The 24,498-nt window shown below is 41.0% G+C and overlaps 1 protein-coding gene across 3 annotated transcripts; it reads right to left on the bottom strand.

The window, feature by feature from the left end:
• Positions 1 to 476: 476 nt before the first annotated feature.
• LOC144087266 (uncharacterized) lies at positions 477 to 22,002 on the bottom strand. Of its 3 annotated transcripts, XR_013304679.1 has the most exons (4): positions 21,637 to 22,002; positions 3,476 to 5,080; positions 758 to 1,299; positions 477 to 639 (listed from the first exon to the last, which is right to left on the bottom strand). XR_013304679.1 is itself a non-coding variant. In XM_077617679.1 (3 exons), exons 2-3 carry the CDS (start codon positions 4,928 to 4,930, stop codon positions 838 to 840), a joined length of 1,917 nt encoding a protein of 638 aa, XP_077473805.1. In that variant the 5' UTR covers positions 4,931 to 5,080; positions 21,637 to 22,002; the 3' UTR covers positions 477 to 837. The 3 variants fall into 3 exon arrangements, 2 of the variants coding, with proteins under 2 accessions (XP_077473805.1, XP_077473816.1); XM_077617679.1 differs by having other exon boundaries at positions 477 to 1,299; XM_077617690.1 differs by lacking the exon at positions 21,637 to 22,002 and adding an exon at positions 21,047 to 21,143 and having other exon boundaries at positions 477 to 1,299.
• Positions 22,003 to 24,498: the final 2,496 nt, after the last annotated feature.

The following is a 24,498-nucleotide window of genomic DNA, read 5'->3' as shown; positions in this document are numbered from 1 at the left end:
ATGATTGTCTGATACGCAGCTTTCATTAGTGTTCTCCCATCTCTTCTCAGAGATACTGTTAAGAACATATTGAAGAGTAATGCCTTGACAAACAACTTGTTGAAGGTGAAACGATTCAAAGAAGGCAAAGAGTCGCTCGTGCTCTTACATTCGTCTTGCCCGCCTAGCCCGATGCTTACAAAATGGTTGAGAAGCGAGGAAAAAAAAAGTCAAACACAAAATACCTGGACAAAATTGCATTATATATGCTTAGCATACTCACTGTACACATGTAAGATATTTTGTAAGTTTTAGTTAATTTTTAAAATATATGTATATGTATATATATACATATATATATGTATATATATCTGTGTGTGTGTGTGTGTGTATATATATATATATATATATATATATATATATATATATATATATATATATATATATATATATATATATATATATATATATATATATATATATATATATATCTTACTTTCATAGCAAACTGATACCCTGCAGGACAAACGGTTGGTAAATACGAGTATGGGACGACTATTACATAAACAGAGTGAACACAGATGAATGCTTGATTGTCTCACTGTCTTCAGGGTGTCTGCAAGGAGCTACTCAGACATCTTTCAGTGGCTGCTCCTTCCGCTGCAAAAGAAATTTGAACAAAAAGAGGGAGAATGAGGTGTACCACAAGTGGACATGTTTAACCATTGGGGTACCAGTGCAAACACTTAAGATGTTTGATTGTTCTACTTTTCCATACCTGCAACCCTAGTGAGAGCAACATTGACATGGCGCATATACATTGATTTACTGTTGGTGAATGTGTGCATGTGCAAGTTTCTACTGCCACTTCATCAGCTTGGAGCCTTGAGGTAAATCTGACAGGCTTTCACCAGTTCTTGTTGAGGGAAAAACATCAGGGGCTGACCACCGCCGTTTCCGAGGGCGCCCAAGTTCCCGAGTCTGAGGTTTTGCAGCCGGAGTGTGCCGAGACCCGCTTGGAGGTGGATGATGGGGAAAGGGGGGAGGTGGTGGCGGAGGGGGCATTTGTTCCCTATGTGAGCTGATAGATCCTCCTGCTGCCACCCCGGAAAGGTGATGTGTGCGTTGGACCCTGGAGGAGACACGCACGTTTGTCCGCTGGAGTTGCTTGGGTGTTGGGGTCAGAGCAAGGCAGACGTCTCCCTCTGTGAGCTGGCGGCAGGGAAGGCCATAGACTTGTGTTGTTTTCTGAGGGCTGCAAGAAGACCAGCCATGGTCCTGGACGAAAAACGGATACTCCACCAAGACCTTCAGTACCTCCTTAGAAAATAAAAAGGCATCACAAATTCAAGCTAACATTGGGAAACATTAAAAAGACTCATAAAATATTTATCATGTGCATGCCAGCAGAAAGAATGTTCTCACAACATTGGAACATTTAATATTAATATGCATATTAGTGAAGAAGAATATGCAGTGGTACGTCTACATACGAGCAGCCCTACCTAGGAGATGCTCGAGATACGACGAAAATTTCGAGCGAATAATTATCTCTAGATACGAGAAAAATTTCGAGATGCGAGAAAGCCAGGTGGCCATGACATGAGGGGCTTTTTATCATTGTAGCGCACTGTCTTTTTTTTGCTGCATCTCTTTCGTGTATAACAGATATCTACGGGCACTGGGCGGAGCTTGCATTTTCCCATGTCACAGAAATTCCTTGGGGCTGGAGGTTAACGAGGCAGATGTGAATGATCTAATCGCCGAGCACCACGAAGAACTGATGACACAGGATTTAATCGAGCTCCAGGAGAGTGAACATTTGGAGGTGTTGCGGGAACTCGTAGCGAGGAGTAGGTGGAAGAGGTGGGCCGCCTGGCTACAAAGGATATCAAAGACATGCTAGCAAAGTGGCAAGAGTGTTCTGATTTTGTAGAAAAGAGGCACCCTGACAAGCTGGCAAGTGGTCATGCGTTATCGTATCGTGAGGACATTTGTGCGCGTCATTTTGAAAATATTTTGAAGGGAAGGCAAAAACAAACAACTCTTGATGCGTTTGTTTTAAAAACTCCCGCTGAACGTCCGGGTGGAGTCAACCCGGAGAACAAAGGTAAAAATTTTTTTTAAAAAATTAGAATTCAGTTTTGTGTAAAGTTACATTAAATGTATGTTTGAGTGTGTCTGTATATATTAATCCAAGTTAATTTAAATTTGTCTGTTCTGTTAAGAGTGCGCTGCCGCGGAATAGTACACCCCCCCCCCCTCGCCTGCCTCTATGTCCCACTCGCTGTACCCTCCGCGAAATCCGTCTAATTTTAGTTCCATTAAACACATTTTATTACTATTAAACCACTAGGTATGTGTTACTTTATTAATAGATGGCGAATTAGAAGAAATAAAACATTTTTTTCCAATCCAATATCCTGTTTTTGGTGTTTTTTCAGAGGGTTTGAACGAATTAATTTGTTTTTAGTTCATTTCAATGGGAAACGTTCGTTCGAGTAACGAGAAGTCCGACATACGAGCTCAGTCCCGGAACGAATTAAGCTCGTATGTAGAGGTACCACTGTATATCCAGGAAGTGCCTGTTCGTCATGGGAGCCGAAACTATCAATGCTGGTACAATTTTTGTCTAATGCCCATTATCACATGCACATGTGCATGGGTATAACCAACATCACCAAACGGTTTATTTTCTCAATTAGTAGAGAAATTCATGCTTTGTGTATTTAAATACATTGAGCCATTTACATGAAAGTCATTTTATTGTTGTCTGTCCCTTTAAAGCAGGGTTCTCCAAACTGGTACTCAATAGGGATGTCCCGATAATGGCTTTTTGACTTCCGATGCAATCCGATTTTCATCAAGATATGTTTTGCCAATACCGATTTGATGCACATATTTTAGATAAGTAAAAATAATGCAAAATAAAAAGTAAGCAGTAAATGATGAATCACTTTGTTTGCAAAAAAAAATCAAGAAATGCTTTTTTTGATGATATTACATGTTGATCTATTACTGTCATTAGTTTCTATAGAGATGTTTGTGGGCTGTTTAATAAATATCAGTGTATTAATCAGCCCAAAAGCACATTAGTACTGAAAACACGCGACCACTGGACCGATCCAGTAGTTGTGTTTTCAGTACTATCGTCCCATCATTTGAGCAAATCCGACACTCCAAAAATGGTCATTTGGGCGCTGATACCAACACTGAGGACATCATTGGACTTCACCGGTACTCAATGACCACTGTGGAGACTAGTTTTTGTTCAGCACTAACTGTTTAACCAATGAGTTTTTTGCTCAACCAAGCAGCATCTGACTGCAATCAACTGATTACATTTGTAAGACACTTGTGTGGTTGGAGTGAAATGTGGCACCCACTGTTGGGCTTTGTGGAATAGTTTGGAGACCCCTGCTTTGAAATATTTCAATTGAACAAGAGAAGTTCGAGCTATTTTGCTTGCATCTGTAATTTTAATGAGATTGCTTGCCTGGGTGTTGCGATCTGTGAGGTGGACCTGCAAATGGCTGACGCCCTGTGAGCTGCTGGGGGAAATAAGTAAGACCGTGCAGGTGCTCAGATGGAACTCTGGGGATGTTTCAGCGCTCTTCAAGAAGTCGTCTGTCTGCAGCTTCTCCACTTGTTTCAACTGCCCGCTAGCCAGCTCAATGAGCGAACCCTTGGTGAAGTGAGGTAGGAGTGGAGGGGGAGATGGATTAAGAGCAGAGAGTGAGCTTTGAACATGGTCCCTGTTATGTTTCAGGTGCTTCTCTTTGTCTCTTTCTCGTTCTCTGTCCCTATGGAGAGTCTTTTCTCGCTCTTTGTCTTGGTGTCTGTTATGACCTTTTAGGGACCTGTCATGGCAGTTCAATGGACCCTGTGGTGAGTTGGAGCAGCTCCTTTGATTGTGCTTCTTTGGGCCTGGCTCTACATGCACGTTATACAGTGGTGTTCCTGAGGGACTGTAGGATGGGTAAGACTGAGAGGTCTGAGGGCTTGGCTGGCAGACAGGTCCCAAAGAGTAGTAGATGTGAGCTTCAGGTGCTGGGGCCATTCCAGGATCCAATATTCCCTCTCTACCTACTCTGGGGTCGTGCCCCAGAGGATGGGGACTGGTCAGTATTGTTCGCCGATGCCTGTCCTGCAGTAAGGAATGTTGCTCGTGGCCCTCCTGAGCTTTAGAGTCTGAAAAAAATGGGCCCCCAGATTGAGCATGAGGTGTCAGATCTTCCTGCTGTCTACGTCCACCATTAGTATGGGAGTTGTGCTGACTTGTATCAAGTCTAGTTCTGAAAATATCATAATCCCCTGTGAGTAAAGGCCGAGCATTCCTGCTGCCCGGTCCATCCAGTCCATTCGGCCTCTTTCCCAGGTATCTGTTTCTGGCGTCGACTAAGCTTGGTTCTTGAGTGTAGAGGGAAGTATGGCCAAGCAGGTAGGACGGCGAGAAGAGAGAGGTGCTGTAATCTTGTCTTCCACTGTTCATATAAGACCACATCTCTCTCGAATCAGATGGGAAAGGAGTCTTAAAGGAGGATGGGGATGAAACAGGCCCTTCAGCTCGAAGCCACCTGGAGTGGTGAGGCAGTGGTGTTGAAAAGGGATCCTCCCTCCAGGCAGGAGAACTGGAACCCCTCCTATCCACAACATGCCCTTGAAAAAGTGGAAGGGGCACAGAGGAAGGGTAGCTCAAAGGCCATGGCAAGGATGCAGGAGCAGGTACAGGTGGAGGAGTGTGTTGAATATGAGGGTTGGGGGTATTCGTTTGAGCCCTTTCCTCAACCTCCCTGCTGCTCTCCCCTCGCCCCGCGTTGGATCTGTTCCGAAACGGCACAGGGGGTTTAAATTCATCTGGAGGAGGAAAGAAGGGTTCAGACGACCCCTGTCGAGATTCCCTCTTCTTGGGAGGGAGGCACTCTTTGCCGCGGTCAGGGCTGGGATTCATGGGTGGGCTCCAGCGGCAGTGGGTGCCCCCTATGTGTGGGCGTAAGCTAGGTCACATGGGCCTCACGAGAAAATGAGGGGCACAGGCAGAGGCTGTGGCACAGCATTGCTGTTAGATCACTAAGGATTTTTCAGGACTGAAGACACTCACCTATAGAAGAGATAGGAAGAGGTCACCAAGTGCCCAAAATGATTTACATGTCAAATTTATGCTGTTTTAGAATAGTAAAATACAAATAAAAATGCAAAAAGTTTAAAATCAATATTCAAAAAACACATTAAGTGATTTTTTTTAATTATTAAAATTACAGCATGGTCATCAAATGGACAAAAAATTAAAACAGGAAAATCCAGATATTGCCCATAAAATAGACATCAAAAGATACCTATAGCACAGAAGATAGCTTTACCTTTTGATAGTGAGTAAGGTAAACAGATTAAATGTTATGTGTTGTGTCTCTTGTTTTTATGGTACAATGCTTTACATAAGGAATCACTTTGTACACTTTGCTTGAGTGTAGGCGACCACAGTTTCTTTATGAGTGTACAATTGCCCGACTTCACTTGAATGGTGAAATGGAGTCAAATTTCACCAGGGGTTATTACGGTGGGTTGCTGAAACAGATTCATGTGACACTGCTCGAAGCAGTAGTCTCTGACATAACAGAACAAATAGATTGAACTTAATAAATTGTTAAAGCAATACAAGATAGGCAAAATACATGTAGGAAGTGAAATGTACTTAAGTAATGCAGTGAACTCGGCATTTTATCTATCATATAAAACGAAACATTCATTCATTTATACATTTTCTATTCCGCTTATCCTGGGAGGGTGCTGGAGTCTAACCCAGCTATAACTGTGAGTAGTAGCTACGCTATACACTGACTTAGTTGCCAGTCATACCTAGAGACAATTTGGAGTGTTCAATCTTCAGTAGTCATTACCTGAGTGTTTTGTGGTCGGACTGGAACAACCTAACTCATTTCATTCAAGCACATTACACCCACACGAGGGTTAAAAATAAACCTACGAACTAATGAAGGTGATTCATTCCTTTGTGAGTTAAACACACACAGACAGGCACACACCACTGGATCGTTTTCATCTCCAACACTTTGTTGACGATTGGAATATGGAATTGTGTTTTGATATATTTTTCATTTATTACCCCCTCAACACCCGTTGGCATTTTACACAAGCGTCCTATCAGTACTTCCCCTTCGCCTCAAACCAAGCACTCTCCTAACATACACCCCCCGGCTCTTCGCTTTCACACACACAGACAGCAACAAACACGCAAATACTCCCACAGCCCGCAGTGCTCGCTCCCCTAGTGACAGTCAAAGCTGGTCGCCACCCACCCAAAAGCTGACAGAGAGAGCACCAGTTGTTGTAGATAGTGAGTATCTGTCCGTGCCAACTAAATATTTGTCAAAAGAGGCAAGAACTGTGTGAATGCATGCCGTGTTGCACGGAATACGGGAGAATGTGTGAATGTGTTTATTTGTTTAGGTTTTTGTGTGTGTTTGAGACTTTGAAGGTGTCACAGATTTTGCAAGCTTGTTTCATTCAGTGAGAAATGAAAGGGTGCTCTTCTAATTCTCTTTCATTCCAAAAAATAACTCCAAATGAGGCCTTTCAACCACCGTCTTGTCATCCCAGCTGTTCCTTGCTTCCCCACAGCCACAACGCCATGCTGCCTCTTGGCCCCACGCTCACCCGAAACCAACCAGCAGTACCGCCATCTCAACAGCCGCCACGCTTGTCCCCATAGCAACTGTCCCCGCACACGCATCTTGTCAGTTAGAGAAGTGAGATGGGGATACTCCACGGAATGGCAGTTAAACTATCTCCCAACAAGTTAGATGCTCCAAAAACAGATTAAGTGTTAGAGACAAGCAAGCTGTTTATACATCTGAGTGGAAAGCTGAAAAATTGGCAGTTTCTTGTGAGTGTGAGAGTCAGAGTCTCAGATCCATGTAGATATTTTGCGCCAAAGAAATATCAACAAAACAAGAAATTTAACTCCACACTCTGTGTATTAATAGTTTTTTTAGTGGTTTTATGATTAAGAGTTTAAACACATTAGAAGCAAAAAAATTCAATATGAATTTACATTGTTCATTTGTAGCGTAATATGTATGAATCATAACTGTGGCTCTTTTGTTCAAAGGATTTGCGGAGGGAATGCAACATTGAACGATTAAATGTACAGTTCCTACCACGGTGGCACATCTACCTTTTGTCCAAAGTCTGCTGGGAAAACCTTAAGATCCCACAACCCAGAGCAAGAAAATCAGTGAACAACACATTGGGATGGATTAATTACAAACTATATTCTTTTTATATGTGAAAAAAGAAAAATGAAAAAAAAGAACAGAAAAACACTAATTTTTGGTTCATTACAAACCTCATTTGTAATGTACAGTTAGTTCTATGTGGGCATGATTTTTTTAAATCATGTAGGCCACAACATTAAAATCTGTTGTACAGTTCAAGTGTGTACCAAATTGTCCTGCATACATATTGGGCTACCAGGGATCAGATATAATCATATCATAAATATGGTGTAATATATTTTTATTTGCCACCTGATGTAGTTGTTCACGCGTCTGACTCGTGTGGACGAACGACTATTTGTAATATTGAACATTATTTTCTTTTTCATTTTCCTAGAAAATATGTATTTAAATAATTATATTTATTTATTTATCTAAAATAATATAGTAATGAAAAAATAGATATCATTCAAATTGAATAAAAACACAAATACACTCTACTTATGGCCGCCAATAACACTGAAGTTGGGTTTATTTATTTATTTAAATGTCATAGTATTTAACTCATCAGCTGCTGTTGACAAAATCTCATCTCATTTTCTGAACCGCTTTATCCTCATTAGGGTTGCAGGGGGTGCTGGAGCCAATCCCAGCTGTCTCCGGACCAGAGGCGGGGGACACCTTAAATCGGTGGCCAGCCGATCGCAGGGCACAAGGAGACGGACAATCATGCATGCACACTCACACCCATACCTAGGGGCAATTTAGAGTGCACAATCAGCCTATCATGCATGTCTTTTGAATGTGGGAGGAAACCAGAGTACCCGGAGGAAACCCACACAGGCCCGGGGAGAACATCCAAACTCCATACAGATGGAGATGATCTGGATTTGAATCCAGGACCCCAGAGCTGTGAGGCCGACGCGCTAACCACTCGCCCTACCAAGCCACCCTGACAAAATTAATTCATGATATGTACCGAGTATATTCACAAGTCAGTCACCAGCTGACTTTGGGCGAAAGGCAGACTACAACTTAGACCGGTTGCCAGTCAGTCACAGACCACACAGAGAGACAGACAACCACCTGCACTCAGAATCATACTGCCACCGAGCGGGAATCGATCTCACACTTGCCCGCACCGTAGTCAGGCGAGTGAACCACTACAACATCAGGTGTCCCTGTTCACAACAATAGAATTCCAATTACTAATTTAAACTGGAAAGACTAGATATAAATGATCTTTCAGTGTTTCTGACAGTGCCAGAGCATAATTATGTATTGTAATTATTAATCTGCTATTTTTGTATAGAAAATCCTTGTCCTTTTGATTACCCTGATTTAAAAAAAGTTTCCCAAAAAGCTGCTTGAAACCTGCCAAATAGTATGTGTAAAAAAAGGAAGAAATATTATGCATGTGGGGGTGTTTGCAGAGAAATTCCTTCTAAAAGAAGACTCCTACACGGTGCACACATGCATATAGAGTGGCTTTTTTCGGTGCAGTCATTTTGCTGTGGGAGTATTAACAACATCAAACCTTCCAGATCATAGAAAATGTTATATACTCATTTACATTACATTTTAAATCCCCTCTGTGAACATCAGTGTAATTTATTTGAGGGGTGTTTATTTTCTATGAATGATGCTTGGAAGAAAAATTCATGAACCCTATTTAATGTCTAGACTCCGGTAACAAAGATTAAATGTTTGTATTTAATCATGCCACATCATCCCGCCTTTTCTGTAAAGCTGTTTTTCTGACGCCTCCATCGTGCGGGCAAACCTGATGTGGGTGGAGACAGCCGGCCAAATGAAGCTTTGACGAAAGACTGACCTTAGAGCAGGTCGAGCAGCCATCAGTAACGAGCCATTCATATCCCAAACGTCCCAGAGGGTCAAACCCACTCTTCGGTAGCTACACTGCCACTTTCAACACCTGCATATTTCAACAGTTATGTGTACACCTACCCACCTTATGATCTCTGTTTGTGAAGTGTTAAAAGCGAGACAGGAAAATCAGGGGAAATAACTGAGTCTTGTTCATCTCTGTTCTGCGTGGCGAATGGTATGTGTGTGCGCATTCGTGTGCGCAAATGACTGAGGAAATGAGTAATATCTAACAGTGAGAAACATGTCTGCTATGCAGAGCCGCACAGGCAGACCAGTTGCTGCTGCCGCCCACTTGCTTTAATCACTCTGAGGGATACAAATGCTCACACACAAACAACCCAAGATGCTGCACGGCCACAGTGTTGGGTACACGAAACTGATATTATTGCATCCATTAGTTTTTGAGGCCTGAGATTCAAACACACCAACTGAGTTGATGTCATCTATCCATTCATTCATTAAATTTGTACAAGTTTTTTCTGTTTTTATTATTATTTACTTGGCATCTGCATCGCTGAGTCATATGATTCACTCCAGTTACAATGCAATAATTAGTGTGATTAATTAATTCAATGTTAATATAATGCATTGCTGTATAAATCCATTTGTATGTAATAAAGACAAATACAAAAATCTAAATCTGGTAGTAACAAGCTGCAAATAAAGTGAAGCACCAAAAACGTCTTGCTTGTTTGTTGGGAAGAGGGATACTGAGAGCAACAAAATTTAGTAGCTTCATAAAATGCAAATCTCTGATCAATCCTAATAGTTTAGATAATAATGTAAATCAGCTGCATGGATTTAGGCAAAACGCACAAAAGGGTGAAAACAAGAAAACTAACTTTGCAGAAGTATTTCCAAAAAAGTATCTTCTATGTACTGTACCTTATGCACGGTTTTGGTGGGCTTAGACCATACAGTGCAGCCAAATGTGACACACTTAAAAAAATAGAAAATTGCTGATGCACACCAGGCACTTGACCCTCTCAAAACATGTATGCTAAATCTTTACAACCCAAAACTTGATGGCCCGCTTTTCTAATATGGAAAAAAAATACTTTAACACACCAGTTAAACTGAACTTCATTAAATGATCCTCAAACAGCATGGCGCTACTGCCGCTGTAGCTGTATTATAAAAAAAGCGAGGTGACTTTTTGATATTGAAAATGAGCAAAAGTACATATGTACACATGTATACAATTAGACAATTGCATTATATAACACATTTAATAAAACACAATACGTAAACAGTTTGATTTAATATACTACTTGCTGGATCGTGGGTGGTGATTTTTGGTCAAATATGTATTTTTTCTCTGCCATATGGCATGGCAATTTTGGGTACGCAAACAGTTTGATTTGATATACTTTCTGCATCGTGGGTGGTGATTTGTGGTCAAAAATGTATTTTTTCTCTGCGATATAGCATGGCAATTTTGATTGTTTGTAACATCTGCGACATCATGGCAAAACTTTTGGCTGCCCATCATCCACTCTTGAAGACTTGCAGGGTCTCACATATTGCATCGCAGTTTAGCTATATTTGGTCACTTTGCGCTTTAGGTTCAATTAAAAAATAATTCACTTAGCTTGTAGACAGTGTGACATGTACAGAAGATAAATGAGAAGCCTGAAGTGTTTCATCCTGCACACATTTTCTTGCTTCTTGTGACTCAAAAGAAAACTCGCCAGCAATAACGCGTTTGCAAGCTTTTGCTCTTTCTCTGAAGTTTTGATTTTAATAACGATATGACAAACACACGCTGGCTCGTGCACCAACAAAGCTGCCATAGGAAAGCTTTAATTAATTTCTTCTGTGATTGAGTCAAGTCAATCGCTGCGGTGGTTTATTATTATTTTTAAAATACATAAAATAAATAGACTCCAGGTTTCTCCCACATTCCAAAGACATGCATGGTAGGCTGATTGGATAATAAACTGTCCCTAGGTATGAGTGTGAGCGTTAATGTTTGTCCCTCTCATCGTGCACTGCGATCGGCTGGCCACCGATTCAGGGTGTCCCTTATCTCTGGCCCGAAGTCAGCTGGGATAGACTCCAGCATCCCCCGTTACCCTAGGGAGGATAAAGCAGTTCAGAAAATGAATGAATGAATAAACTAAATATTAAACTAAAATTCATTGAATGATTGATGTTAGAACCTGTCCAATAAATAAATCAAATGCAAGGAGCTAAGGACAAACACAAACAAGTGGTATGTGGAATGATTTTCAAGAAGGGTCCCTTAAAGATAATTAGCAGGTTTAACACTGCAATATTATTATACTCATTCAATGTCATATCCAGACAGCTTAAGTGCACTTAGGAGGAGGATGTATTTCAGCTTATTAGTCCACGCAAACATACTTATGGCATTTTCTCTGTTGGTTGATAAGCATTTTGTTGAACATTCATTGCGAGCATTACTTTTATCCTTGAAGCTGAAGTAGTACTGTGAATTTGTGTGAACCCATCTGCAAGCCGCCATTAATTTTTTTCAATATTGCAGTAATTCAATATTTTTCAAATTGTGGTTATTATTTATTGAGAATATGTGGAAAGTAATTTGAATTGTAAATAGTTTCAAACCAAACCATATATCACATTATCTTTCTTGCCACATAAAGCCCAGGGAAGATTTAAGAATACAAGTACCAAATACCAAAACAACAACAGACATTTAACTGATTGGGGTACTAATAGTGCAGGTAAAAGTGCTCTATAAATTCTCTGAATTTGCTATTCACCATGATTGTTAATTATTGAACAATCGTGAGAAAGAGTGAAGAGTCCCAATCCAAATTATGTTTGCTTTTCAAAAGGAGTGAAAGAACATTCACAATCCAGATGTCATCTATTTATTGCAGAACTCAACTTTGATTTAAAAGCAAATGAGGTATACAAAAGTCAATCATGCATCCATCCGTCCATCCTCGTCCATCACACAGGCAACATTCACACACACTGAGTCACAGCAAGTCAGCAATGGAGGGGGGGTTTACGTCCTTCATGATTCAGGCTGCACTAAATTTAAATGTGCCGCCCTGCATCCTGAGCAGCCTCAAGCAGGACCGCGATTTGTCCTCCTTTCTGGAGTTGGACCGGAATGCAAGACACTCCAATGTGTTTGTGACTGGTCTTTGAATTGAAGTGCAAGAACAGGTAGGCATTGTTAAGCACTCAAAAACATCTGATATGCCTTGATATTGTAGGCACAACTGCCACAGATGAGTCATTTTCTGTTGTCAACGCGACAGTTAGCAAGAGTATATATAGATGAGTTTAAATTACCGTATTCTCTCGAATATTAGCCACCTCCACGTATAAGCCGTACCCTTAAAATTGCCTTAAAATCGTTGAATGTTACAATGTCTCTTGTATAAGACGCCCCCTGATTCACAATTTTCACCTCCATACTCATGATTTTAATAGGTACAAATGTGTTACTTTGAAGAGAAAATCTTAAGAAAAGTCATTGCACGTGATATTTCTGAGATACTATATGAATTGAAAGGATCGTCTGCTGGATTGCACATTCCATTGCATGTTCCGAAAGGCTGTTGCCAGCATTTGGACGAATTCAAAGAGGATGTCAAAGCATTTTAGGTGTTGGGGCAATGGCCACCCTACAAATGAGTAACATGACACCAGTCAACTATCGAGGCTGTACCTCAGAAATGTATTCTTGTGACTCAAGACAAGTGCACTAGTAATCGAAATAGCTTCTGTAAATTAATGATTTGAGAGCTGTCAACCTTAACCAACATTTGACTGTAATTTAAATGGGCAATGCTAGTGCCATAATCGCCTCACACATCAGAGGATGTTAATTTCATATGTAAAAAAAAAAGGTATAACCTGGTTAATTAATTAAATGAGCAGAAAATTGAATAAAAATGTACTAGTGAGAGCATTGCACTTATATTTTTTTTAAACAAAATGAAAATGAATGCATATGCTTACTTGAAATGGAATTTGAACACTGATAAATTAACGTTTGTCTGATAGTTTTTTGAGTGTCTTTTCTTGTTGACGTTCCTCAGCTACTTTCTTCCAAAATCATGCATGTTAGTTAAATTGAAGACTCTAAATTATCCATTGGTGCTGCTGTATAGTGAATTAGCGTTTAAATGAACTCTGAGTGACTGGGATTTGGTCAAAAGTTTGCCGATTGCAGAGCAAGAGGAGACAGACAACCATTCACACTCACACTCATACCTAGGGGCAAATTAGAGTGCCCAGTAAGTCTACCATGCATGTTTTGGATTGTGGGAGGAAACTGGAGTACCCAGAGAAAACCCACGCAGGCGCGGGAAGAACATGCAAACTCCCAAGACCGCAGGGCTCTGAGGCCGATGCTCTAACCACTCAAGCCGCCGCGCCGCCTGACACTGCAACAACAATCTCATCGCATTTTCTGAACCGCTTTATCCTCACTAAGGTCGCGGGGGGTGCTGGAGCCTATCCCAGCTGACTTCGGCCAGAGGCGGGGGACACCCTGAATTGGTGCCCAGCCAATCACAGGGCATAGGAGACAAACAACCATTCACGCTCACATTCATACCTGGGGGCAATTTAGAGTGTCCAATCAGCCTACTACGCATGTCTTTGGAATGTGGGAGGAAACTGGAGTACCCAGAGAAAACTCATGCAGGCCCGGGAAAAACATGCAAACGCCACACAGGTGGACCGACTTGGATTTGAACCCAGGACCCCTACTGCAAGGCCGACATGCTAACCACTCATCCGCCGGGCCGCCCGCAACAACAATCTAATAATCTATTGTGTTGTAGATTGGCCTTGCATTTTGACAGCGATAGTGACTCCTGAGAGCAATGTCATAAGCTTCTGAATGTGGGCGCCATTATTGTGTTGCGGATTGGCCTTGCATTTTTACAATGATAGTGAATCCAGAGATCAAAACAGACAACAATCTTTGAGACGGAAAGACACTGTGGTAGTTTTGCTCGCACGACAACAGCATGTTGCGTGACTCGTGAGACTTTTTGGAGACTCGGTGCTAAAGCCAACAGCTGAGTCTCGTTGGGCTTGTTCACTTAGCTTGGTAGGGGTCATTAGCTGAAGCCACAATGGAGAAAATCAGCTAACCAAGTATCATGGGTCAGTCACGGTGGCTTAGGCAGATGTGGCCATTGAAGCTCGGCCGTCGGCTTCTGTGGTGTATCTCCAAAAGATCTTAAGAGTTGTGTGATGTGCTCTAGTTGGTTCTGTTTTTTTGTTTTTGTTTAGATGTCCACCTTTCAGAAGTCCCTTAAAAGCCAACAATGGGGAGGGACAAATGGGATAGAGTTGAATGAATGAAAAAATAATAATTTGTAATGCTTATAGTCTTTAGTGGTTCTTTTCAGAAGAATCTTATATATAATTACTGTTTACGTCTTTAAAATCTTAAATTCTTAATTGCACATATACACACTAAAATGTGAGGTAAAGGCAAAGTTATCATTTAATTGACAACTCGTGCGAAAATAAATAACTCCATTTGTATTGATGTAGTTATATTAGTGTGGCTCCCAGTCGACATTACGTTGTAATGCTAATATTTTGTAGATTACCGTAAGTAGTAAGTCTATTTCCCTATGTCCCTCCAAATAGACAACCGACAGGTTGCCATTATCATCTAGCTTCTAGTGTTATTAAAATGTAATGCAGACAACGTAAGATGAAAATGTTATCAAAGAAGTGCGTGTATGGTCTGATACGTTGTAAAATTTCACTCCCCTTAGTGCATGGCATGGATACTACATTGTATTCACACGGACCTGTGGGGCCGTTGGATTGGAGATCAAACTCGAGCTCTGATCGTGTGGATGAACATCTGTAATGAAGTGTTTTCTGTAGATTTGTTTGGAGCATTTCAGCGTACACAGCACCTAAATCAGCTGCTCTAGGCACCAGTTTAGTGGAGATGATTGGTGGATTTTGTATTGCGTTCTTGCTCTTATAGTCTGTATCAAGAATCTAATCCCATTTTGAGGCTGCACAAGGGATCTCTTGTGATGGACATCTGATGCAGCAAAAAAAGTGTTGCTGGATATAACAAAGCGGAAAAGAAAGCAGAGGGACAAGACCGATCGGACCCATTCTTCAACAGGATGTCCAACCCGTAGCCGGCTCAACCACAATGAGGATGGGCTTATTGCTCAAGAGTTACTATAGTTACTATAAACACATTAACGCACATGCGCGTGCACACATCCCTACACACCTTAATCTGTATGTTGCCAGGGACACAAGCAGAAGTAATGAGTCATTCATGTACCTTCTTTTTCGTGTTTATAAACATATTGATTCCAGATACCTTCATAAAATTATCAGGACATGCAAGTGCTCCAAAATTCCTCTCAAATCAACTATAATAAAAATATATTACCTGGAAATGTGCATTATCTTGTGAATTGATTGGATTTGCCTAACAAGTATCCTTGTGTGAAACCAATTATGAATGACTGAATTGTCAGTTTAAACTATTACAATATTCTTGTAATGTAAATAATAATACATTGGTTAAAAACAAAGTGCATTTACTAGAATACTACTCAGTTTGTCATATCGTTATTGAATTATAATTTCAACATTCATTCATTAATTCATTCATTCATTTTCTGTACCGCTTTATCCTCAAAAGGCTCGCGGGGGTGCGGGAGCCCATCCCAGGTGACTTCGGGCTAGAAGTGGGGGACACCCTGAATCGGTGGCCCGCCGATCTCGGGGCACAAGGAGACGGACAACCTTTCACATTCACAATCATACCTAGGGGCAATTTCGTGTGTCCAATAAGCCTACCATGCATGATTTTGGAATGTGGGAGGAAACCGGAGTACCCGGAGAAAACCCACACAGGCCCGGGGAGAACATGCAAACTCCACAGAGGTAGACCGCCCTGGATTTGGACCAAGGATCCCAGAGCTGTGAGGCTGACGCGCTAATCACTCATCCGCCGAGCCTCCTTAATTTCAACATTTGGTATATTAGTGGACAGTGAAAAGGTCTAAAATAAATAATATAACAAAATAATATAAATAATAAAACATTCTATATTCAATAAAACATTGTAGTTTTATGTCACTGCAAACACAATTTAAAAAAAATGAACACTACATAAAACAATCGCATCATATAAAGATGGATGTAGTCAAAGAGTGTGTGTGCGTGTATGACGTTGCAAGTGGGGACCATTTTGAGTGATGCAGATGAGCGAGTGAAGCTTGTAATGTATAGCTGGGTTAATCCTAGACAATCCTAACAGGTACGCCCAAGGCAGGCTTAATTTGGTTCTAGGAGGAAATCCCAGCTTGTGGTAGTAACAGTTTGCAGCCCCTTGGTTATAAATAGGAACACAATCACTCTTTAAGATGGCTTTTATGCAATATCAGTTTAACATGCCTCATACAAAATGTACAACTGTTAATTAACTACAGAAAACTTTTTGGGAGTGACTATAAATACATGTAGGCAAAAACTTCTTGCAGAGGTCAACAAGATGGTTAAAAAGTATTTTGCAAACCTGTAAGTTTGACATTTTCTTAAGTGGGTGTTAAGATAGTTGTCTTTCACTGACATTTAAATGTCTGCCAAGAGTGGTTTTTATTCTAATGCATTTTGAGTATTTTTGAAGATATTTCCTTCATGACATTTTTAACAGCGTCTCATAATTTCTAAAAGCTCTTTTTCCCATGTAGCGTATAGAGTACTTAGCCTATGACTTCACTGACACTCCACCAAGACATTGATATGAGTATCCGTACACTGTTCATTCATTCATTCATTCATTCATTCATTCATTTTCCAAACCACTTTTCCTCACAAGGTTTTCCGGGGTGCTGGAGCCTATCCCAGCTAACTATGGGCACCAGGCAGGGGACAGCCTGAATCGGTGGGCAGCCAATCGCAGCGCACAAGGAGACAGACATCCATTCTCACACTCATATCTAGAGGTAATCTAATGTGTTCAGCCAGCCTACCCTGCATGTTTTGGGGCTATGGGAGGAAACCGGAGGAAAGCCCATGCAAGCCCGGGGAGAACATGCAAACTGCAAACAGTGAAGACCAACGTGGGATTGAACACTCATCCCCAGAACTGTGAGGCCGACACAGAATAATAATAAATAATGATAATAATAATATAATAATAATGATATAATATTAATAATAATGATGTAATAGTATTAATAATAATAATCATAATAAATGATAATGATAATAATGATAATTCTCAAAGTCTCAACTCTACAGAGTTCATACTTCCTGAAATAATGAGGCGGATGAGCTCTATATCAAAACCGGGGTGTGATAAACCACAACACAGCACAAATTAATCAAAGAGCTCATTGGCTGCTATAGATTGTGGTAGATGTCACCAATCCATTTGAACTGGAAACTCTGGCAGTGAATGATCATGTTTGAATGCCATTAAAGGCGACAGTTAGGTGCCTCGTCCTGTAGAGGTTCACTCGCCTGACTTCGTTGCAGGCTCAATCCCGCTGGTGGTGGTAAGATTGTGAGTGCGTATGGTCGTTTGTCCCTCTGTGTGCCCTGGGTGACTGGCGACCAGTCTCGGGTGTAGTCTGCCTTTTGCCTGAAAGTCAGCTGGGTTACGCTCCAGCAACCCCGTAACCTTTTCGAGGATGCGCGGTATGGAAGATGAATGGATAAATGATAAAGACGACAAACGTCCAAATCCGAGTGGGTGTGTGTTTTTTTGTTTCTGTCCGAAAGTAGTAATATAATAGTTTTCTGGTTTAGAAGCAAAGTTACAGCATGCTATAAGCGAATGCAGTGATGGTAACTCTAATGGAGGGACAACAGCCAGGTCTCTTGTCTGTAGCTGGAGTGTCAGTCACTGACAAAAAGTCTGTCTAGACTGTCTGCACAGAGGCTGTCTGGAATTACTTTGTCACTGCTCATATTTATTGTACCATAATAGGCAGCCTTGAATATCAAATCAGACACGTTTGGAAGTTGTTTTTAACAAACAGTAGACACTCTTTATTGAATCATTTGAGCATCAGTGCTGATCATTCCCAACTAAGAGAGTTGTGATTGAACTAGCGAAAGGTCAAAGTGAATGTTTGATCGAGTGGCATTCAAAAAGGTATTAAAAGAAAAAGAAAATGAAAAGCATTTCAAGGGTATAAAAGGCAAGAACATCTTTTATTGACGCTATAGGAGCTACAGGATGTCTCGGATGTTGCTTCCTCATACAGTGACACCAAAACCAATAATGTGCAATATATTGTGTCGAGCACGTCTGTATTGTCTGTACAGGAGAACATACACACAGAGGCGACGGCATGCACATAAACTCTGTGTAGGTGTAAGATGTGAGTGACAAGGTTGAAAGGGCCCTAACCCTTATTGCGGATAAGGACCGGAGGAGAAAGCAAGTTGCTTGATGATGCACAAGGGGAGGAAGCCGAGGTTAAAAAATAAATAAAAAATGGAAAGAGAGTGCTACTTCATGCACTCAGAGACCTTCCCGTCATACGTAGATTTGTGTGAACTCAGCTGCCTACCTGTGTTTTCTCTAGGGAATCTTCTATCTGTCACTTTTAAGTATAGTTCAGCCAATTTGTGGAAAACCTTCAATCTAGAAGACTGCTAACTGCGAAACAGTGACCCACCCACTCCCCACAACAAATGTAGGTGTGGGGACACATTTTTCGCTCCAGCTAACCTTTGAAAATAAACGGGCTGTTTAAAAATGGATGAGGACTAATTTTCAGATGGGAAATGCTAAAGGACCCATGATGGCATCGAGGTTCAGTCACAGGCGCGGGCTCAATTCTCGCTGGTGGCGGTATGATTGTGAGTGCGTATGGTCGTTTGTCTCTCTGTGTGCCCTATGGCTGACTGGCAATCAGTCTACGGTGTAGTCTACCTTTCGCCCGAAGTCAGCTGGGACAGGCTCCGGCAACCCTAATAACCCTTATGAGGATGCGCGGTATGGAAGATCAATGAAAAAAAATGCTATAGGGATTGAGCCAAGGGTTTGACTGTGAGTAATAATTATCCTGTGATTGGCTGGCAACCAATTCAGGGTGTTGTCCCCCGCCTACTACCTAAAATTGGCTGAGATAAGCTCGAGCAACCCCCCAACTCTGGTGAGAATAAGCGAAATGGAACATGAATGAATGCATTTCTAACAATTATTCCGCACACTTGAGACAAGCCAGAAAGCCCTTGAAGCAGTGAACACCTTCAATAGATATTCCATGTTTTTAAATACACAATTTATATAATACTTGTTTGATTGTTTGGCTGAGTTTGCAGAGTTGTTCAGAAGTATTACCTTAATGGATTTGGAGAAAAATCGAGAGTTTTGTAAATAATTGTTATGCTGTCTTGTCTATTTCCATCAGAATAACTAATATGTTGACAGACACCTACTTGCCCTGCTTTTCTCTGTTTTATTCTTATTACTTTAATGTATAATGTTTGTTCTTGGTTTCTGATAACATAAAATTCCTCCCAAAAAGCTGAGTGATATACACCAGTGTATCCTTTGTCTATTAGTCTAATAGTGAAAAGAAACAAGAGAGGTTGATATGGTTAAAAAAAATCATCCTTTTTACAGTCAAATCACCTAGCCTTAATAGCATGTAGTATTCACAATTGTTCAGTAGTCTTTTTCACCTTCTTTCGTTTTCATTCATCTGCGAGGCTCTGTCTGGGTGAGCACACACTACAAGTGGGTTAGAATTCTGGAGTAAAGCACATGACTGTCAACATCAAGTGTAATGTGTATGTATGGGTCTTGACTGTCTGTGTGTAGGTATCGTAGGTGGAGAAGCAAAGCAGGGTGTGAAGGAGCCCTGTGATAATGACAGGCCATGCATTATATAACATGCAGATTGCATAAGGAGATGATTATTTTAAGTTCACATTTCGACAAAGTGTAAGTATTTTTGCACGTGGGCGTACAGCAATGTATGCACTTGTAACTGTATGAAATATTCCGAGATGCGCCCTTTTTTATGGAGAGTGTGGGTGCAAGTACACTTGAGTGAATAATGTGATTTGAAGAAGGGTGCACGAATGTTTCAGATTTCTTTTGGTGTTATATGCATATCTAAACAAGAATGTGGGAATGTTGGCACACTTGTGATCTGTGCATAAAAGGTGTCTTATTACTATTTTTTTAATCACAGGTTTCTACTCATGACCTGCTTCAGACAAATACACGAGAAAAAGGGCAGACACTTGTTACTTGCAAAACCTGTAGCATTGACTTTCAATCTTTTGTGTGTTTGATTTTTTGCTGAGAAAGCACATGCTCAGACTTTTACCACTCACTTTCACAGTCACTTAGTCACAAGGTTAGGGTCTACTCGACTCTACTGGGATGTGAGGTGTGGAGTCACACAAGTGAGCCAATCGGCCCATCCACTACTTTCTGTGTGCTGCTCCCGCCTCATGTGGGCCTCTGCAAAAATAGACCTCTTAAAGTGCCAGCAGCCATTCATGCCGACTAGTTTCCTTAGGAGACATGTAAAGATTTTTTTTCTTCAAATGTCTTATTCAGACTACACACCATTCCATCATTTGGGCGGACACATTTGAACATGGACATTGACATTTGGGCATGATCTTGGACATCATCACCATCAAAAATATTGACTCTGCGTCATCATGTAAAATTAAACAACAAATAAATGGAACAAGTGAAGTATTTAAGTGCCGTCAATTATTAAAGCTAACAAAGATCCATAGCAACAGTCATTTTAGACTTACTAAATTTTCTGTAGAAAAAAAAACCACCGTATGAGTTGGAAAGAGATTTCTCCCTTTGTATTTTATATTCCACCACAATCTTTCCTCACCCCACCATTTTGAGTTCAGTGTACTGTTTGTACACATTCTCGGTAATGTTGTTCTCCCTACCAACTTTATGTATTAAACACGTCTTTTTTTCTCTCACTTACCTCTTTTTCAAATTGCTTCCGAGTGCCAATTGTCCCACCTTGCCCAATCTAATTTGTTCTTTGCCTGTTTGAACACACCTCCTCCCGGGCCCCTTGCTATCTCTGGACCAGGGCTATTTAAGCCCACTGCTCTAATTCTGAAAGTCCTGATCAGGCTGAGTGATGCACCTCCACCTCCCTCTCTCTTTCCCTCTGTCTTGCTCGCTCACACTCTCTCTGGATCAGTCACACTCACCAGCTTGTTCACACTCTCTCGGTTATTCCCCACCACGCGCCTACACACACACACACACACACACAAACAGAAACGCACACGCACTCCTGCATACGCCTGAACACACACCCAGGTGCTGGCTTGCATTTCTGAATAGCATACATTCATACACACTGGGACGCATGCACGCAGGTGCCCGCTTTTTTGTGTGAATGGTGAACATTCATCCTTTCATGCAAGCAGACAATTTGGACATACTTGGAGGTACTTACTTCATCAACACTCTGAAGGTAACAGTGTCTCTCGTTCATAGTCACAGTTTCATTCACCAAGTACTTCACAAAGACACAGTAGAAGAAGAGGTGTGGTGACATACCTCGCTGACTGCCTGAGGATATCTGCTACCGGAGAGTTCACTCATTGGATCTGGTTGACAGCGGCAGCAGCATGCCTGAAAACATATCCACTTTGCTCTTCGCTACTGCTCAGCCTTTCCTCTCTTCATCGTGTCCCTGCCTCTCCTTCTTTTCACTCTCTAAACGCCTCTTTGCTCCCTCCCTCGCACCCTTCCTTTTGCTCCCTCTCTCACTTTCTATCTCCCTGTCAGAGCATTCTCTCTCTACAGCTCTCTTGATCTCACAACCCCTCCCCTCACATCACTCTTCCCTTATTCCTTTACAAGTGCTCGCTGACACTTGCTAACTTTTCCCTCTAACTGCAATGGAGTGTATAATTAGGCAGAGCTCAGTGGTAATACAGTCAGTCTCATTGTGAGAGCTTTGGCATTGACGCTCATGTTTGGCAGACAGCCCGATGCCTTGGCTTATTAACCTCCTTTTAGCAGAAGGCAGAATGAAGCGTCCCTGTGGCTTTTGCTATTTGTTGCAACACAACAGCTTCTTAACCTCATAGGCCAATCCCTGGCCAGGACGAATGAAGGCAAAGATGCACCTGCTGAGACCAGAGTGTATGTACTGGATGTGAGGAAGCGCTGGCTGACAAGTTGCAGCAGGTGCAAAGCACCACTAGCTGTAGTTAAGTTTAGGATTCCTCACAGCCATGACAGAGGCGACACTTCTTTTTCTTGGGTTACCCGCCGTGTGTGCAGTGACACTATGCGGTTCTATTCCAGGGGTAGGCAAACCGGGCCACTACGGGGGCAGTTTTTGCTTAACACAACTTATGCGGTTTCTGGGGGGGGAAAACACCTGCCTGTAATCCACCAATCGCACTCGTAAAACAGCAGATTGGTGAAAGGATATCCTTTTGATGGATTGGAATGAAAACCTGCAACCACTGCAGCTCTTTTTGAAATATGATTCTCAAACTAGGTAAATAGGATGTTTTTTTTGTAAAGAAGCAACAAGTCTCATTTACCAGACATGGAAAACGCACAAAAAATCAACATAAAGAATGTGATATTTTTTTAAAATAAAAATGTTGACGCTACATTTTCATCTCCCTTAAAAGCCTGCAGCTTTCATCATGAGCAGCTCATTTAGGGATTTTTATAGGGTAACAAGTTTCCTTGTTAGAGTTAGATGAAATGTCATTCATTTTGCTTACAACAGACAGCATCACATTGACATAGCTACTTTGGGTGTTTTCAAAATCTTGTGTTCCATTATCCAACAACACTGTGTTTTCAAGTGTGGGATATGTGCAAGAAATCTACATTTATATTTGGATATCATTAATGGGGCTACATTTCTGTGACTACCAGTAGTTAAAATTTGTCCTCTGGAGAGGACATTTGTAAACCTAAATATCTCCCACCCAGTGCATTCAATTGCATTAACCCCCTTTGTGTTTTATATAGGAGATTCAGAGCTTTCTAATGGTACCTAGTTTCTTTTGCAGTATTCCAATTACTTCACATAGATTGGGGAATTTCAAAATAAATGTGATTCGGCAACATTTATTTTTCCTGGGAGTCAGGAGGTTATGGCAAGTGACTTGCTGACTCAATGTCAAGAGAAGAAGGCTGGAACCACTACAGAAAAAGAATTAATAGACAACTATGGGATGTTAGACATTTCTGGAAGAATGGATATCCACATTTTGCTACAAGATGGTTCGCTGTCCTTGTTTGACTCATCAAACACTGAAGATTTTTATGATCAAAAGGCCACTGTGGTGCCTGTATAGAAAAACAAGTCAAAACGAGCCATGAGCGCAGCAAAATTTGCACAGACTACTTTAATTATGACAGGGCAGTCTTAGAAGAGTAATGATTACTCACAGCTGTGTATGGAAATAAGAAAGTTTACATAATATTTTTATGCCAAGTATTACACAGTAATACATACTTTACGAGACTGCTCCTCTACTGAATAGAAAACCTTATTGATGTCTTGTTATTGTATTGTTTAACACATAACTGAGGCGTCTTGTATTCTCATGTGTTTCCCAAACGCTCTTTATTATCAATATTTTTTGAAAAATTCTACTTGAGTGAGTTGGATTGAAAGCAAGAAGGAAATTGTGATCCAACAAGAGAGTGGGAGGGTGTGACTATAGCACTCATCGACAGATTACATCGTGTGTCATTTAGATGTGTGTGTGCGCGCGTTTATTTACGTTCACAAGCAGCATTTGCTCTCGTGATGATTAGGCGCCTCATCGGACAACCTTTTTGGTATCATTTCCTCTCATTTTTTCTCTCCCAGTTTCACTTCTGCATTTCACATTATAAGGCCATTCATCTCAGAGATGTCAAATTGCAAACCAGGGATGCGTGTATATTTCTGTTTTTTTAAATACAAAATTAAAAGGTTCTTAACGTTCATAAAATGATAATGAATAAATAAATTGTTTGTTAGGGCGGAAGTAAAGACTTGTTAACAAGTCTGCCAAATCTGCATGCATAATAAAAGAAATATATATGTAATATGGCTTTTGAAAAATGAGGAAAAAAGGCTTGGCCTGTTATTGCTAAGATGCTGTAGCCATGTCCGACGACTCGAAAAAAAGCTTTTGGTAGCTTTGATGCTATTTTGATTAGAATGTTTTCTACGGGCAGGGCTATACCCCTCAGTTATCAACAGTTGATAGGCTCCGTAAATTAAAAAGCGCTGCTAAAACATGAAAACCGTTATTGTAAAAGAGATTTCTGTTTTTGTGGCTCTTAATGAAGACTTGTTTATCTCCTACTGTTTTAATAAAAACCATCACTATGTTTAGTGCATTATTGTAGTGGTCCTTGTTAAAATGGAAAACCAACTGACTTATCAGGAAG

Source organism: Stigmatopora argus, chromosome 1 (assembly GCF_051989625.1).
Source record: "Stigmatopora argus isolate UIUO_Sarg chromosome 1, RoL_Sarg_1.0, whole genome shotgun sequence".
Classification (NCBI taxonomy): domain Eukaryota; kingdom Metazoa; phylum Chordata; class Actinopteri; order Syngnathiformes; family Syngnathidae; genus Stigmatopora; species Stigmatopora argus.
Note: the sequence above shows the minus strand (reverse complement) of the source record. Positions and strands in the feature narration are given on the sequence as shown.

Coding starts and splice junctions, on each gene's coding strand:
- LOC144087266 (XM_077617679.1), bottom strand. CDS start 4,930: ATGAATCCCAGCCCTGACCGCGGCAAAGAGTGCCTCCCTCCCAAGAAG. Junction 1,300..3,475: donor TCACAGATCGCAACACCCAG/GCAAGCAATCTC, acceptor TTATTTTCTAAG/GAGGTACTGAAGGTCTTGGT.